The sequence below is a fragment of the Amblyomma americanum genome, chromosome 5 (assembly GCF_052857255.1).
Source record: "Amblyomma americanum isolate KBUSLIRL-KWMA chromosome 5, ASM5285725v1, whole genome shotgun sequence".
NCBI lineage: Eukaryota > Metazoa > Arthropoda > Arachnida > Ixodida > Ixodidae > Amblyomma > Amblyomma americanum.
In genome coordinates, this window is record NC_135501.1 from 173,971,310 (window position 1) to 173,989,353 (window position 18,044).

The 18,044-nt window shown below is 49.1% G+C and overlaps 1 protein-coding gene across 1 annotated transcript; it reads left to right on the plus strand.

The window, feature by feature from the left end:
* The first annotated feature begins 1,607 nt into the window (after nt 1–1,607).
* LOC144135318 (neprilysin-3-like) lies at nt 1,608–15,080 on the plus strand. Its single transcript, XM_077668020.1, has 2 exons — nt 1,608–1,732; nt 14,730–15,080. Exons 1-2 carry the CDS (start codon nt 1,682–1,684, stop codon nt 15,078–15,080), a joined length of 402 nt encoding a protein of 133 aa, XP_077524146.1. The 5' UTR covers nt 1,608–1,681.
* The last annotated feature ends 2,964 nt before the right edge of the window (nt 15,081–18,044 follow it).

An 18,044-nucleotide genomic window follows, 5' to 3' on the forward strand; every position in this document is an offset into this window, starting at 1 on the left:
AGGTCAGACGGCGATACTGGTAGTCTTCCCTCGTAAAAATCGTCTATAGACAATCTATGTAGACTGTCTATAGACTAATGCCTTCCTATAGATATTTCCTTTTGCCTATTCATAGCCTATAGACTGTCTATAAACAAATGTTTAATAAAAATGTATGGCCATAATCTATCGATTGTCTTTATCCATAGTCTCTATCTAGACTGTCTACAATCAAATGTCTACTAAAAGTGTATGGCCATAATCTATCGATTGTCTATATCCATAGTCTCTATCTAGACTGTCTGCAAACAAATGTCTACTGAAAGTGTATGGCCATATTCTATCGATTGTCTATATCCATATTCTCTGTCTAGACTGTCTACAAACAAATGTCTACTAAAAGTGTATGGCCATAATCTATCGATTGTCTATATCCATAGTCTCTATCTAGACAGTCTGCAAACAAATGTCTACTAAAAGTGTATGGCCATATTCTATCGGTTGTCTAAATCCATAGTCTCTATCTAGACTGTCTGCAAACAAATGTCTACTAAAAGTGTATGGCCATAATCTGTCGATTGTCTATATCCATAGTCTCTATCTAGACTGTCTACAAACAAATGTCTACTAAAAGTGTATGGCCCTATTCTATCGATTGTCTATATCCATAGTCTCTATCTAGACTGTCTGCAAACAAATGTCTACTAAAAGTGTATGGCCATAATCTATCGATTGTCTATATCCATAGTCTCTATCTAGACTGTCTGCAAACAAATGTCTACTAAAAGTGTATAGCCATAATCTATCGATTGTCTATATACATAGTCTCTATCTAGACTGTCTGCAAACAAATGTCTACTAAACGTGTATGGCCATAATCTATCGATTGTCTATATCCATAGTCTCTATCTAGACTGTCTGCAAACAAATGTCTACTAAAAGTGTATGGCCATAATCTATCGATTGTCTATATCCATAGTCTCTATCTAGACTGTCTACAATCAAATGTCTACTAAAGGTGTATGGCCATAATCTATCTATTGTCTATATCCATAGTCTCTATCTAGGCTGTCTACAAACAAATGTCTACTGAAAATGTATGGCCATAATCTATCGATTGTCTATATCTATGGTCTCTATTTAGACTGTCTACAAACAAATGTCTACTAAAAGTGTATGGCCACATGTCTATAGATTGTCTATAGACTGTCTCTCGGATTTCTATCGCCTATAGACTGTTTTCTAGGATACGTCAATAGACATTGTAGACAGAAGTCTATGGTCAGTCCAAAGACTGTGTAAAGAAATATTTGAAAGGGTATTCATAGAATCTGGGAGAGGCACGCTGTGGACACAATGAAGGCTCAACAGGTGCATGTATATGCGCAGTGAAGACATTTAACGCACTGCTGCCGTCACACTTATCAGATAACAATGCATGGTGATTGTGATTATGAATATTTAGATAATTAACACGAGGGAAATCAGTTTCATTCAACGTGTTCTCACCTACCTCAAATTTTAAGATGAGCATGCTTTCCTTTGTTCTGTGACCCGTGTTTCATTTATTACCGAGGTGTCAACTTGACAACCTACACTTGGTTCGCAGGTCATCGGCCATGAAATAATGCACGGATACGACATCAATGGGATCACGTTAGACGAGAGGGTCAGTAGGGTTGACTACGAGAACACGCCGACGATGCGGGAGTACGCTCAAAAGGTGCTGTGCCTGCGGGCATCATACCAAAGGGTACGTAATCCAAACACCAGGTAAACCCGGTGTCTCCACTAGTTTTGTGCTCCAGCGTTCATTAGCCAATGATCTAAATGTGCTTATTCCGCTGACGTAGAAATAGTTGGAATTTTATAATAATTGTATGATGGTTATACATATGACATATAAGCAAACAAAAGGAGGTTTTTTTCCTGAGGTCTGCGCTTGAGTTTGGCAAAGTACGAATAAGCTTGATGCTCTAAAGCTGCGACAGAGCTCTATATTAAGTTGTAGTAGCAAAGTAGCGGTCTCCTCAAGTCGTAATTTCGCAGGAGCGGCAAGAAGAAAACTTTGGACGCCTACAGCCATCTAGCCTTAATTCTTAGTTGGCAAGTTTAGATAGGTAGGTAGGAAAGACTTTTAATGCTCTAGAAAGGTGCTAGTAGCAGACGAGAAAGAAGAGGTCCATCTTCCTTCTTCTCACAGGGTCGGTGCCCCTATTCCAGGGCTCCGCTGAGCTTCGCTGCTCGTTGGGCGTGCTGGATCAGACCTTGTTGGCAACCCAGATCGCCGCTGGAGAGCCGGCTCTCCCACTGTTCCGCACTCGGGTCTTTGCGAAAGCTGTCGTTTTTACTGCATTCCCACGTGATGTGGTACAACGATGGTTTGCTGCCACACCACGGGCAAGTGTCCCGATATTGCGTCGGGTAAATCTTGCTAAGGATATGCAGGTTTGGGAATGTTCCTGTCTGCAATCTTCGCCAATACACTGCCTCTAGTTGATTTAGATCAGGATGAGGCGGCGGATAGCGGATCCGTACCCCCTTATAGTAGTTGAGAATGTCTGAGTACGTAGGACTGACTCGGTCGGGTAGATCGTCCGATTGGGAGGAAGCTCGGCTCGTATACCCTCGAGCTACCTCGTCGGCGCGTTCGTTCCCCGCTATGTCGGTGTGTCCTGGCACCCAGTAAATGCTATGTATGACTTTTGGTGGGGTCGCGCTCTGGAGGAGCCGGAGCGCGGCGCGACCTATGCGGCCGTTCATGTAGTTACGGCACGCTTCTCTCGAATCTGTAAGGATGGTAAGGGACATGTTGCTTCGATAACCGGCTACCGCCGCTAGAGCTACGGCCAGCTCCTCCCCTTCGGTTACCGTGCAATCCCTCACTGAGGCGCTAGCTAATTCCTTTAAGTTCGAATCAATAACTACCGCCACTGTGCTGTTATGTGAGCTTCTTGTATACGGAGCCGCGTCCGTGTATACCGTTGTGGATTTTGTAGCTAGATTTTGTTGTACATACCTCGCCCGGGCTGCCCTACGGGCCGCATGCAAGTTGGGGTCCATGTTCCGGGGAAGGGAGCGAACCTTTAGCGTCTGGCGGATTGCGTCCGGTATGCTCGCAGTACGATTCTCGAATTCCGCAGTTCCGCCTAGCCCCAGTCGGCTAAGGAGCGAGCGCCCCGTAGGAGTCTGCTGGAGCCTAGCTAACTGGGTGACCAGTTGGGCTTCTTTGATCTCTTCGAAGGTGTTGTGAATTCCAAGAGCCAATAGTTTTTCGTTGGAGGTGTTCATTGGTAGATGCAGGGCTGTCTTGTAAGCTTTGCGGAGTATGGTGTCTGCACTATCCACTTCTCCTTTGTTGAGGTTGAAGTACGGGAGGGCGTAACCCACGCGACTAACCACCAGGCTCTGAACCAGGCGCAGGGTATCCCCCTCTCGCATGCCGCTCCGCTTCTGCGACACGCGCGTGATCATTCTGGCGACCTGAGTGGTCGATTGCTTGAGAAGGCCGAGCGTATGGCCGCACCGCTGGTTGCTCTGCAGCCACATTCCCAAGACGCGCATCTTGTCTCGTTCGGGAATTAGCTGTCCTTCGAGGGAGACATTGAGGGACCCTTCCTTGTGTTTCCCTTTGTGGACTCGCAGGAGTTCTGATTTTTCGGTGGAGCAGACGAGGCCTCGTGCACTGGCATATTCTTCCACGCAGGTAGCCGCTGCTTGCAGTCGTTCTTCTTTCTGGCCGAGCGACCCAGTGGTAACCCAGACCGTGACGTCGTCAGCGTATATTGCGTGCTGTATGCCTTCGATCTTCTCGAGTTGTCTTGCGAGGCCGATCATGGCCACGTTGAAAAGTAGTGGCGAGATGACGGACCCTTGAGGTGTGCCTTTGTTTGGGGTCGAAAATTTAGCGCTACGAAGGTCTCCGAGCCCAACCGTTGCAGTGCGGTTGGAGAGAAAGGCCTTCACGTAGCTGTGAATTTTCTCGCCGCAGTGGAGGTTGTCGAGTCCTTCCATTACAGCTGTGTGGCTAACGTTGTCAAAGGCTCCTTTGATGTCGAGGGTCATAACCACGTTCTCGCCTACGCTCGGGACGTTGGTGAGGACTTCCTCTTTGAGTTGTAAGAGGATGTCCTGGGTGGAGAGGTGGGCTCGGAAGCCGAACATACTGTGGGGGTACAGGTCTTCGTCTTCCATGTAGCTTTGGAGCCTCCGAGTAACGACTCGCTCGTAGAGCTTGCCTAGGCAGGAGGTGAGTGAGATAGGTCGGAGATTTTCGATCTGGAGTTTCTTACCCGGTTTGGGGATCATTACGACCTCTGCATGCTTCCACTCTTCAGGAACCGTTCCTGCGGCCCAGTGCCCGTTGAGGAAGGTGGTCAGTTGGTCGACCGCCTCGTCGCAGAGGTTGCGTATGAGTGCGTTCTGGATCTTGTCTGCTCCTGCCGCAGTGTTGCGCGTGCATGCCTTTATGGTAGCGAACATTTCTTCCCTGGTGATCGGCCTGTCTAAGTGGGTGTTCGGTTTCCCCAGGTATGGTTTCGCGTATGCCGCAGGCAAGGTCGTGCCGTAGCATTTCTCTTTGGCCTTATCTAGCAGTTCCTCTTCCGTACCCTCGAAGGTGTGGACGAGTCTGCGGATAGCTTTCCCGCTTTCGGCCCTGGTTTGGGTAGGGTCGAGGAGGGTCTTGAGTATACGCCACGTTTTGGCCGTGCTGAGGGTGCCGTCCAGCGAGCTACTGAACTGCTGCCAGCTCTGCCTGGCCAGTTGGGTCGCGTACTCCTCCGCTATCTTGGTGACTTCCGCGATCTTGAGCTTGAGCTTCCTGTTAAAGCGCTGCTTCTTCCAGCGCTTGGTGAGTCCTCGACGTGCCTCCCACAGCCTGATGAGCCGAGGGTCCACCTCAGGTGTTTGCTCGGTGCGATCCACTTCCTGAGTGTACCGCTCCTGGATGTCTTTAAGTTGTTGACACCAATTATCTATGGAAGTAATCCCCCCTTCCAGGTCCGCGCAAGCCTTGCGGAAAGCCGGCCAGTTGGTGATCTTGGCCGTGCCGAGCTTGCGCTTGATGTTGGTGGCTGCTATCGTGGTCTTCAGGATATAGTGGTCACTGCCTAGATTCTCCAGCAGATTCTCCCACGTTGCGTGCTTCACTCCCCTGACAAACGTTAAGTCCGGACACGTATCCGGGCAGATCGAAGTGCCAAGGCGCGTGGGATGAAGTTGGTCTGTTAAGAGGGTACATTGGATCGCTTCCGCCGCGTCCTCGACCTGTATACCTTTGTGATTATTAGTGGGGTATCCCCATTGCTGTCCGCCAGCGTTGAAGTCGCCTACAATGAGCAACGAGTTGCTTTTCGCAAGTTTGCTGGCCCCTAGAAAGAGTATATCAAAATTCGCGTCCCGCTGGCGAGGCGGGCTATAGAGGTTTACTAGAAAGACACTCTTTTCCTTACGCTTCTTTTTGGGAATAATTTCCGTCACTAAGTGTTCAATTTTGGTGTTGGGAATTGGGTCATGGGCTATGGCTACCAACTTTTTGCTGACCAAGGTTGCCGTGCGTCCGCTATCGTAGCACGTATATCCCCTGAGTGACGGTGTCGTGTTAGTTTCCTGTAAAGCTATTATATCGGGTGTTGAACCTTGCGTATGTAAAAACTGCATTAGAAGTCCCTGCTTTTGGCGGTACCTCCTGCAGTTCCATTGCCAGATTTCTAGTGGAGTTTGTTTAGCCATTGTTTTGGGCATTGTTCTGATTGGAGCCTTCAGTTCCGAAACGGCGCTCATGTATGAGCCTGTCCCGGGCCTCGTTTGTTATTCATTGCGTATTTTGACTTTTGACGTGGCTGCGGAAACTTTGGTCCGGCAACGCAACTTTTTGCTGTAGTAATGTGATGTTCTGTTCTGACAGGTTGAGTTGGACCTGCATGGCATCTAATCTTGCATGAGTTTGTCGGAACTGTCCTTCGGTGCGAATCATGAAATCCTCCATGCGCTGCATGAAAGTTCTGAATTCTTCGGGGCTCACTTCTAAGGGGGTTGGAGATCGTTGCACTTCGGCCGCCGGAGTAGGGGGCCGCGGTACGTGCCCTGTTCTCTGAGCCTGCATCTCTTTAATGAGGTCATCGATTTTTTTTCGGAGATGTGCATTCTCCTCTCTTAGAGCTTTAATTTCCTTCGAGTTACGCGTAATATTATCTTGATCCGAGTGCGGAATCAGTGGGTTTGGAGAGCCCGCTCCCCAGCTCACCTTGACGCCGCCCTTCTTCTGTTGTTTCTGCGGCGGCTGCTGCTGCTGCTGCTTCGGCTTGGCCGTTGACCGGTTTAGCGGCGGGAAAGAGTCATCCCTGGATCGGCTCTGGCTGTGATCTCGCACGGTGCTACGGCCTTGGCTCGAGGAGCGGCCATGGTCCCGCTCCGAGCTAAGCCACCTGGGTCGGCGCTCTCGACTCAGGTGCGGGTTCTGCTGCTGCTGCTGCGGTTGTTGCTGCTGCGGCAGTTGGTGCTGCTGCTGCTGCTGCTGCTGCCATTGTTGTTTCCGGGACTGCCGGCCGCCGTTCGTGCTGCCCCGGAGCTCCTCAGTAGTCTTGAGGCGTCGACGGCACTCCGTGGTGACGTGGTCGCCTTCGCACACCATGCATTTGGCCTTGCACGGGTGGCCTTCTGGTGGGTCGTGTGTGCCGCACGTCCTGCAGAGCTTGGTGTTCGGCGTTGGACAGACGTCCGAACGATGGCCTTGCTCTCCGCACACGTAGCAGATCTGTCTCGTAGGACGATATGGGTAGGTCTTGAATTCTCCGGATCGGTAGATGACCCACTGCGGGATATACGGGCCGTCGAACGTGATGAGCACCGTTTCCGACTTGCCCAGCATTCTCGCTTCCAGGATCTTCACTCCTTGTGATCGAAGCCGCAGCCTCGATTTCAGTAGGGCTGGTGATTGCCCCGGCATGACGCCGTGAATTACCGCACGCTTCAGGTCGTCCGGTAGGGCTGGATAGGTGTTGGTTGCATAGGTCTGGTCATTGATCGTGAGCTTTTCGATCTTCCTGAGCACGTCGCCGATGTCCAGGTCGGGCGTGCTCGCAATCATGATGTTCGATCCGGGCCGGAGTCTCATGATGAAGTCTTCTTCCTTGATCGTTCCTCCGCTGGCCGCGACGAGGGCTTGCGTTGCCTGGTCGACACGAATTTCGCTGATTTTTAGGCCTCCCTTGGGGCGATAAATGATTTTGATATCATCCTTCGGTAGCGGCGGCGGACGTGGCCTGATCTGCCGCTGCGCTCCCGCCAGATGTGGCTTTAATGTAAAGCGCGGCACGCCACTCGCTCGCGTCTCTGCTCCGCCAGCTGCGGCTGTCGGCGCTATCTTGTTGCTTGCTTCTTCCCGGGGATCGCCTGGCCCCTTCGAGCCTTTCTTCGAGCCTTTCCTTTTTAGGCGCCGTTTGTAAGAAACTAGCTGCCAACGATCCATGTCTTCGTCTTGCAGTGGGTCGATGTCGGCCCCGTCGTCCCGCTGCGGTGGCGAGGTCTCCATGGCCTCGGTCACTGCGTCCCCAAGTCCGGGGCTCGCATTGACCGGCGGCGCGGCAGGAGATTCGTCCGTACTTTCAATATTCGCCGAACCTTGGGCCGAGGTCCGGGTAGGTTCATTCATGATAGCGTCGTCAGCGTCCCGGGGTTCCATGCTGGCCGATGTCTAGACACGCAAGCACCGCACGGGGCCGCCCCGGGAGCGCGCTAGGCCTACGCTAGGCTCAGCGCTCCCGGCCGCAGGTGGCCACTCGAAAGTCCGATAAAAGTCCAAAAAATGGGCCTACCGGCTCAGGAGTGGTGTCGCCGTGGTCCAGGTGACGTTATCCGTCGATGTAGCCGAAAATTTTCGGTGGCCCACGTGAAAATTGGGTCGGAATCTTCGAAAAGACACGGAGCCGATGTGGAGTGCGTCCGTCCACATGCGAACGCCCAACGCGTCTCCGGCAAGTTTAGAATCTTTCCACTATCGCGGAAAGTGTGAGCTGGAGGTCAAAAATCTATATCTTCTTTGTAAAAGAGAACGTTATGATAAGTAAGGCATTACTCATCCATGGCATACAAAATGATGTCTGCCGTGAGGAAGCGTTTCATATGTCGCTTATACACAAGGAGCGGAGCTTGACCCTGACGTAGCATGCAAGTACACTGGCGTGCATCAGTAGATTAACAGTACGTGCAGGTCGAATGAATGTGAAAGGCAAAATTATCACAGCACGCAGTGAAAATTTCAGCTGAGGTGACAGTAAAAAGCGTGTGTTTGTCGAGTCACATCATCGTCCGTACCGATGTTCGCGTGCACTCGGCCCACCCTGCATGCACATGCCCCCCTGCCTTTTCCATGACAAAAATAATAACGGTGGTTTAGTTTGTTATACCGAGGGAGAAGTGGTAACCTCTAGGTGGTTTAGCCTGGCAAAGTCCTGTTATGCTATGCATTGGCCCTTTCAGTGGTCTTTGCCAGGCTAAACCATCGGTATAACCAAAGCTAAGCCACCATTAATTTTTTTTGCCATGGATAAGGGAGGCTGTACCCCATCTAAAGCGCTGTTAATTTCTTGGTTGACTTTGACTTGACCTTGCCGTGACCTTGACGACCGCGGTGACCATGGCTTGACGTTGAAATGACTTCGACCTTTGACTTTCGCAATGGCTTGACAATTGGTCTGACCACTGACCATTCGCAGGTTCTCCAAACTTTTAAACTGAAGGCTTGACCTTGGCTAAGCCTTTAAAGTCATGGGAAGTACACGGCGATCTCAGATCGTCGCCTCTAGCAGTGCAGCTACCCCTTCAAAAAAAAAATGATACGTAATGGCAGTGGTTGACAAGATGGCAGCACCGGGATGCCAGCATCGTCCGATATTTTTTTAGTTTTGCGTTTTGCGAGTAGTTATACATGCATATAATGGAATTGAGAAAAGTCCTCAATTTTTCTCTACATATAAGCTTTCGCGTGAAGACTAGAAGGGTCAGTGAAGAACGGAAACAGAAATATACTACTATCTACTACAGTGTCGCCGGTGCTCTCCGCCGTCGCCACTAGAGTCACTGGATAAGCGACTCAGCGGCAGATGGCAGCACACTAATCACGTGAGCAACTCAGTGGCAACAATGGGCGCGAACAGCTTTATTGATTGATAAAAACATTTATTGTTCTAAAGGGAGGTGATTCTCGAAGTCTTCATGGTTGACACCTCTGGTCCAGGGCGCCAGCGGCTTCTGCTGCCAGGCGAGCTCGTTCGACCAGCTGCACCTATGCGTAGACTTGAGGGCAGACAAACACGCGCCCTAACCTACACATACTACGTAAAATCCACTCGCCTGTATATGAGGGCCCATGTTTAATAAGCGGGGCGACACGAATCCTCCATCACACCACTTGGGCTTTCCAAAAGGAAACGGCAGTGGCAAACATAACGAATCCCAACGCGCAGAGCTTATCTCGTGATTCTTTGCTCTGTCCTGTTGATTTGCGCTGCTTTTTTTGAGCACGAAATGTTGTAGCGCCATGTGTTGTTACATTACAAAAGCAAAAGCTGCGCAGACCGCTTGTTTTTAACGTAGAGGCGCCGAACGCGGAGGAGCATGGCGCGTTACCTTATAAAAATGGTCTGTAGATAGTCTATAGACTTCATATCGACTCTGTTGCTTTCTATAGATATTTTCTCTCTTCATAGTCTGTAGACTGTCATAGACAAAGGTCTACTAAAAGTGTATGGCCATAAATCTATGGATTGTCTAAGACTATATGGGATTTGTATTACCTATAGACTATTGTCTGTTATTTGCTTATGGAAAGTCTATAGAATTCATGGATACAACCTTTTTCCGTAAAGTTCCGAGATTGAGTCCATTAAAAAATGGAGGCTGCTTAAGTTTCGCCTTTAAAAGTGGAACGCCACAGCGTGCTGCTGTCGCGTGCTGCAGCACTGCCAGGGAGTCCACGGAACGCCATCGCCCGTTCGGCGCGACGCCTTGCCCGTTAGACAAATCGCTCTGCTACGTACGATGAAACCGAAGCGCGGAGCGGCAAACCACGTAGAAGCGCTGCCAGGCACCTTGCCGAAACGCGCGGGACTCAAGTTGCAGTCGTAGTTCGTCGGCACATCGTTCTCGACAAACCTGATGCCACGAACGCCAGCATAGCTTCCGCGCCGAACGAACGGGCAGCAAGCCGCAAGCTTCGTGGTGAACGCGCTTTGGATGTGCGCTGCGTCGTTCCCCTCTCACCGCGTGATCCTTGCGTGCCCGCACGGCCCCACTGCGCCCGAACGAGACGAGCGGGAGGCGCTAGTGTTCCTGTATAAGCTCCTGTATAAGTTGCGCGTCTGTTTTCCCTCGCCGCTCCGAACGCCATTCTCCGAGAGGCGGTCACGATTTTCGTGACGTCAGGTGTTCAACTTTTCACGGGGAAGCTCACTTCACAGGCGCAGTGCCGAGCGACCCCTCGTCAGCTCGACGCCTCACGTGAGCCCACGCTTTCGGCTAAATTTCACACATTTCCCGTGCACACCTGTGGCGTCAGGTTTGGGTTTCTGCTGTGGCAGTGAGCAACACAGTTGTCAGCTATGACCGCGTGCAGTGTGCCAAACTGCAGCAACCGCACTGGAAACGGCAAATCGTTTTACGAACTGCCATTTGGAAGTTCGGCGGCCGGAGTGCGTCGGCGATTGAAGTGAGTTTTGAGAATAGGCAGCGTTAAGCGCAACGAAATATAAGTTAATAACAGATGAAGAGATGCTTTTTATTAAAATTTAGGTAAGCTAATAATATCAACCAGAAAAAGGTACTTTCAAGGTCCTTTAAAGATTCGTCATTTCACTGCATTTAGCAACGGGGTACATTTTGTAGAATGTTTTAGGCAAGCAATTGAGTTTGAATTTTTTTCTTTAGGTCAGACTCGCCTGTTCAACGCATTGGTGCTGCTTTAGTCTGCTTGCCTGCAACAAGTTGCAGAATCATTTTAATGTGGCTCTAGGGAGATGTGTTTTCACATTTTCCGTGCATAACTCGCACCGAACACGGGGCGGTGCTAGTTGTGAAAAAAGTAATTCATCGCAATACTCTTTCTTTTCTTAAGAGGCGCACAGAGGAAGACAAGACGGGACAGACTCTGTCCCATCATGAATGGGAGTGCTTGTTCATTTGAATTGATTTGCTCCATAAAAAAATAATCGCAGGCCGGTTTAGTGTTTTTCATCAATTTGTCTTGACTACTGTCTGCTGTGGTCCTATGGCGATTTTTTTTCATCCTGTATGCACACTCTCGGCAAATCACTGATTAGTTTTTGGCGTTATGATTAAAAAATTGCGATGGAGTGCAGTTTTTACGCAAATAAAAAAAAACAAGCCCAAGCGCTCTACCCTGCAAGCATATGTACGCAGCCCCTGTGCGCACGAGCGGTGGCTTTCCCGCACAGATTGAAACATGATGGCGGACCTTCGCGCAAACCTGCTCCCAGCGGGAGCATATACAGGAACACAAGGAGGCGCTGCCGTCTCGCGCGCCATCTGTTGGGTCAGTGGCGTACATTGCGAGAGGGAAGAGGAGTGCGAGGAGGAGATTTTTTTCGCTCACGGGGAGGAGTAGGATTTTTTCGCTCACGGCCGAGGCCCACGACACCGGCTTTTCTGCGACACGAGCTCCTTAACGCTGTCGCGTCGAATTGCGTTTAACATTGAAATCATTTGTGCAACACCCTTTCGAAATCGTCTCCCTTGAAGTCTAAGCACAGCTTCCAACGCTTCTTGAGGTCTTGGAAATAGTTGGAAAACGCTTCTTTTGGCAGGACTGTCAGCTCCTTTGTCGTGGCGTCTTGAATGGCCTCCATGCTCCCCATCCAGCGACATTTTAGGGCTCTCTTCACACGAGGAAACAAGAAAAAATTGCATGGGAAGAGGTCAGACGAGTATGGCGGATGGGGAAGTACAGTAATGCTGCATTTGGCGAGAAATTTTGTCACGCTGAGAGCATTGTGCGGCCTTGCGTTATCGTGGAGAAGGCTGCATTGTCAAGATGCCCATAAGTTAGGGCGACGGCGTCGCAGTGCATCACGCGTGTGTTGGAGCACGCGGACATAAAACTCCTGATTCACCGTCTGCCCTTGTGGGACGAACTCGTGGTGTATGACACCTCTGGCATCGAAAAAAAACTATCAGCAACGTCTTTGTTTTGGTCTTCTGTCGCCGCACCTTTCTCGACGCCGGAGAGCTGGTGAACCGTCAATCGGCGCTCTGCCTCTTTGTTTGAGGATCGTATTGAAAACACCATGTTTCGTCTTTAGCAATGATGCTGTCGACGAATGCCGCATCCTTCTCTGCTTCGTAGAGCAAATCAGTGCTCCCTGGTGCCCGCGTGTCATTCTGGTCCTGTTTGAGGGAGTGCGGCACAAGTCTGGCATTCAGCTTTCGTTTCCTGAAGTTTTCATGCAAAATTTGGTGGCGTGTTGTCTTACTAATGTCGAGAGCATCTGATAGCATGCTGACTGTTAATGGTGTGGTCCTGCTGTACGATTTTCCATCCGAGCCACGTTGTTTTCATTCCGTGAGGTTGAAGGGTGACCCTGCCTTGTGTCGTCTTCCACCGACGTTCTCCCCGAAACGAACCTTTTGTGCCACTGGAAAAGTCGCACCCGCGATAATGTTTCGTTGCCGTAAGCGTCACGAAGGCACTCATACTTACTTGTGGCTGTCTTGCCAAGCTTCACACAGAATTTTTTGTTTATACGCTGTTCGAGGTGGACGTCCATCTCTCCCCATTCACTCAACATAGAATGCGCAGACGGCTAGTGACAATGTTTATTTACATGTTGTGCCATCTAGCGGCGGCCACAGAAATTAAAAGAAATATTTCACGTTAGCCCGAAAAGAGGGCGCTAAACATACGCACAAACTATTGTTTTGGGTAATCATTTCTAGAAAATAAAATAAATCAGTCTCGAAACATTACGGACAAATGTTCTAGAAGTCTATGGACAGTCTATAGGCTCTCTAAAGAAATTTTTATAAGGGTTTGACAATGCGTTCTCTCGATGTGAGCGTACTTCTCTTTTGGCATTACGTGTTAAGTCGCCGTGAAACTTTCGCGTTGTTTAACCAAATCTGAAGTGACTCAGTACCAGCAAATATAGAGTCGGCGTAGCGAGTTCTTTATATAAAGGTCAATTAACTGCCGCAAGACCTTCGTTACATGGAATTTACAAATGAACAAGCTTCAATAGAAAATTGGAACCAGTTACCAGATCACATCGTAAACAAGCGTGACGCTAGTAAATTTAGAGACGCACTAATCGAACATTACATCAAATTAAAAAAAAACAACCTCATGCTTTGATTTTTACCATTTATTTTTTCTTGTTATTCTCTATTTAGCCTATCCGCCACCATGTATTGTTTAGAACTGCATTTTAACATTTCACAGTGTATCCCAGATCCTTTTTGCATTGTGTTGTATTTTACTGTATTAACATTGTTATTCTCTTTACTTTGTATTTCAACTGTTCCCCCCCCCCCTTATGTAATGCCCGAAAAGGGCCTTTAAGGGTACAATAAATGAATGAATGAATGACAGTGTTGAGGAATCAACAAACGTCGTGTTATCGAGGAATTTGCTATAGAGAGATTCGTTGCATTTACGTCTAACGGCTTTACACCTGGGATGCAATAGGGCGGTTCAGTTTGCGCGTTAGGGGCCGTACATGGGGGTACCCAAGCATGCGAGACGATATAGTGAAGCATGTCTGGCTACTCTGCAACTAAGTAGTTAAATGAAATGTGTTAGAGCAAAAGCTTTACTAGGCTATGTCGACGAGCTCTTGTCCGCAAAACGTGGCCGCAGCATTTGTAGAAGAGGTGGCGCCAAACGAATACTTGTAATCGAAAAACGACGATGTGAGGTTGATGTCAAAAAATTATGTAGATAGAGTGATTAGTTAATTAATTAGTGCCAAAAATGTCCAAAAAATTGGCGGAGCCATGACAACGTGTGGCGCCAAATTTAAAAACGAAGCGTGGCGCCAAGTGTGAAAACTCAAAATGGGCTATTGATGGAACTTGATTAAGTAAGACAATTAATTTTGGAAACCGGGAAATTGGATGAATTTACATCAGTGCTTAATCGAGTAAATCTGAGGAGAAGGGACAAATGAGGCAAAGAGAGTCAGAGAGGAAAAATTCACAGCGGTTACTCTTGGCTAAAAATGGAGTTCAGCAAAAAGCACACACACTTGTTCAACATCTAAGGCTCGTCCATGGCAGCTCCGCTACACGCTCGCCATAGCCGTTCTATATATATATATATATACCCACACGACCACGTGGCTATGACGTGGTACCACATGGTCATACGACTCCCCCATCGGACGTCATCGCGTGGCTTCACATCACCCCATCGGATGTTCTTAAGGTCAAAAGTGAACCCAAATGTGACCCAATCACAAAGGTTAACAAAAGGTCATGGGCCATGCTCAGGGTTCAAGGGTTCGACACCATAACTGTACCACATATGGTCGGCTAACGCGGTTGGGGTGAAGGTCGTTCAAGGTCATTATCCGGCCTACGCTGCGACTGCTTTGCCTAGCGTAGTGAAGCTTTTCGCTTCAAAAGAGGGGCAAAGAGAAACGAGGAGGTGCCAATGGCTTCGCATTCATGCAATGCGGATTACCGCACTGACCTCAAGCGTTTTTTCATTGCCGTGCACCTACACGGCGACCATCCAGGTGGAGTCAACGGCACGTGCTTTGACGAACGACATGACTGACTCCGAGGGCTTCGCCGACTTCACGGGCATGCTCCTGACGTACTCGGCGTTCAAGCGCCTTCCGGCCGCCGAGCGCACCAGGGTTCCTCCGGACCTCGGCCTCAACGCCGAGATGACTTTCTTCGTGTCGCACTGCCTCAAGTGGTGCGGCACGAGCAAGACAGACCAGCGTCGACGACCCGCCGGACGCTACTGGCACACACGGTCACGATGCCTCGTGCCCCTCATGAACATGCCCGAGTTTTCCGCCGCGTTCTCCTGCAAGGCGGGCTCCTTTATGAACCCCAGTAATAAGTGCACTTTCTGGTGAAGTTTCTCGCTGAACGCCAGGACTCAGGACCGCCCTGTTCGCCACTTTTGTGCCTAAATTGAATGTCAATAGTTTTTCGTACCGAATAACGAATAACTCTATTGCTACGCGCTACATATTGGTATCGCTAATGAACTCTCTCGTTTTGAACTGTAGTGAAAATCAACCTTGAGTTTCTTAAGTCGCTCAGTAAAACTTACGCGTGTTATAATTTTGCTATGGTACTTCGCCTACGGGTGCTTTGTTTTGCTTTTCTGCTGGTGGTTAATATTATTTTTATCGGTGTTCAGAATTGGAAATGAACACTTTGGACCGGAAAGCTGCAATCTAGAATTTGTTACGTCGCTGCGTAACTCACGGTATTATTGTGGCACTCAGCTTGCGCCCTTATTCGTGGTGCTGTGCAGGTGTTAAGAGCACTTACTGTACAACAGATCAGGTGCTCTGCTATTTAAAAATCCCGCTAAAAATACCTGTCTTCTCTGTCTCTTCTAAGGGAATAAGTTAATTACAGAAAAAGAATGTGGTTTTTATGCATCTGTAGCATCGAGTGCATTTGACGTCGATAATTCTCGCACCCATATGGTTGCCGTTTCCAGCAAATAAGCAACGTTATAGCGACATCATAGCTTCTTAAAAATAAAGATGATTACTGTTGTGCCCAATTATTTTAGGAATCTAAAGAAACTAGCGCGAGGCTGCTTTCAAGCTGACATTCGGATTCCTTTTCACAATGACATCTGCTCTTGGGCCTTTTCCTACTTGTACCTAACCTAAGAAGCCGCCATGAAACTGCTTTCCTCCCAAAACACAATCGCAATCTGTTTCGTTCATTTGAGAATGCTTTAACATTTATAGTCATTTATATAGGTTTCAGGGAGCATACTGAAATTGTCTTCCACCCAAAACACATTGGTAATCTGTTTGTGTTCCATTCAGGGTGTTTTAACCTTTATAATCATTTATATAGGTTTCGCGAATCATAGTGCGGGCAGGGTCGATATACGTAGTAAATTTCGGGAGGAAAAATCAATATAACAATTTGTTTATATTGATATTTTTGAGAGAGCAGCAGCTTTTTCTCTCAAATGGCTCCTCACACAGTGCGGGAATTAGCGGTGCGGAAAAGAATATCTTTAATGCAGGGCGGAAAGAATTTTATAAGCTTACAAACAAAAGCAAGATTTGCTAAGGTTCTTTTTTGCTTTCACTAAGCGAATTCACGGGGTAAAACCAAAGGTAAAAACTTTAGAAGTGTAGTTTTTGTATAAATTAAGTGTCAATTTCTTCAACCAGGGCAAGGCATTCAGCCCTCCATTTGTTCTTGCATGCAAGACGTCTGTGTAGCGCCGGTTTAAATAAAGTGTACTTGGGTAATCCCTACTACCGAGCTTGCATTTGCTGAGTAGATTCCAAAAGAAGGCAAACGTAGCAGGGGGCGGGAGAAGGTTAGTTGCGCGGATGAGATTAAGAAGTTTCCGGGGTTAATTGGAGAGACATGGGTGAGGCCTTTGCCCTGCAGTGGACGTAGTCAGGTTGTTGATGATGATGATGATGATGATAAATATCATACCCATCTCGATATGACGTTCTAGGGCGTGTGGGCGCCCTTCTGAGACAAGAGGAAGACAAGAAGTAGGTGGAGCGCGAGCCACGCATTGTTCCGCCACGCCCACATCTCGAATAGCCACCCGATTCTTGGCCGATCCCGCAGTGTGGGTATGTGCCATCTTTTGATAAGCTAACAATAACCACAACAACATCTCGAATCCTCGGCTTCGATTCAGTTTACAGAGTCCCACTCAGATCGGTCACAACCGCGCAACGAGGCTTTGAACCATGAAGCAAGGAGGACACGATTCCGAGCAGCGGCCGCAGATGCATGTGGTCGCTACCAGTCAGCGAGAGATGTGTGAGCAACTCCCTCCGCCTTCGACTGCGGCCGGGCTCCAACGACGCGCCAAGGAACTGCCACAAGTGCGCCGACCACCGACCGGAACGGGAGGCTCATCGCCACTGGTACACATAGCTGACACATCGAGTGTGTCTGGTCTTTCCGGCGGTGGCGGGCGGCGAGGCTTCCCCCAGCACAGGCTGACCACCTCCACGAGGGCATTTGGGACGCCCGTGCCAACTACAACCATTGCCTCGAGGCCCACTTCTGAGCTTGCTGAAACCTTGGAGTTTCTAGCACGGAATTTGGCTGAATCTCCTTCTACTCGGACATAGAGACTGCCTCTAAGACTAAAGGACGTCACACGAGAGCACCCATGTGACTTTCGGGAAGAGTTTAGTGCTGAACTGCTCGAAGCTGAGTCTCAAGGAAAGAAGTCAGATATATCTATGAAGACGTGCGAAACACGTGGTAGATTCGACCCACTCTCTAAACCCGAACATCTTACGAACAATCGGCAGCTGTGGACCCACGTCTAGTGCCGACGCCTCAGAAGGTGGTCTCCTCAAAGGAGCTGCAGAATGTTCTACCCAAAACAGGTACTATTACCCCCACCACGACGACGCGACACGTAGATGTGCTCCGTGGTATCCGAAATTCGGCAGCTACGTCATTGCCTAGACTTGCTCGCCACATGGAATCACGGGTCCCTCCAGCGTCAACATTGACTTTGCCAAAGGCAAGGCCACGAAGAAAGCCCGACCAAGACGCTGGCCAAGTGATGGGAGACGTAGCCTGCTACGGGGTGTGGCAAACCGAAATCGAGGTGTGCACCACGGCCAACAGCCAGAGGAGAACATATAACGATGGAGTTCCTGCGAGAACGGGAAGCCCAACGACCTTATTAGAAGATAGTCGGGAAGACGAGCTCACTGGCAAACGTCGACGCTGTGATCTTGTTAGCAGGGAAACGATGGTAATGTTTCATAATCCATCCAAAAACTGGCAGCCGGAAGAATTCAGAGGCAGTTCCGAAATGGCGCTGATCCGTGGCTTCGAGGACCTCTCCC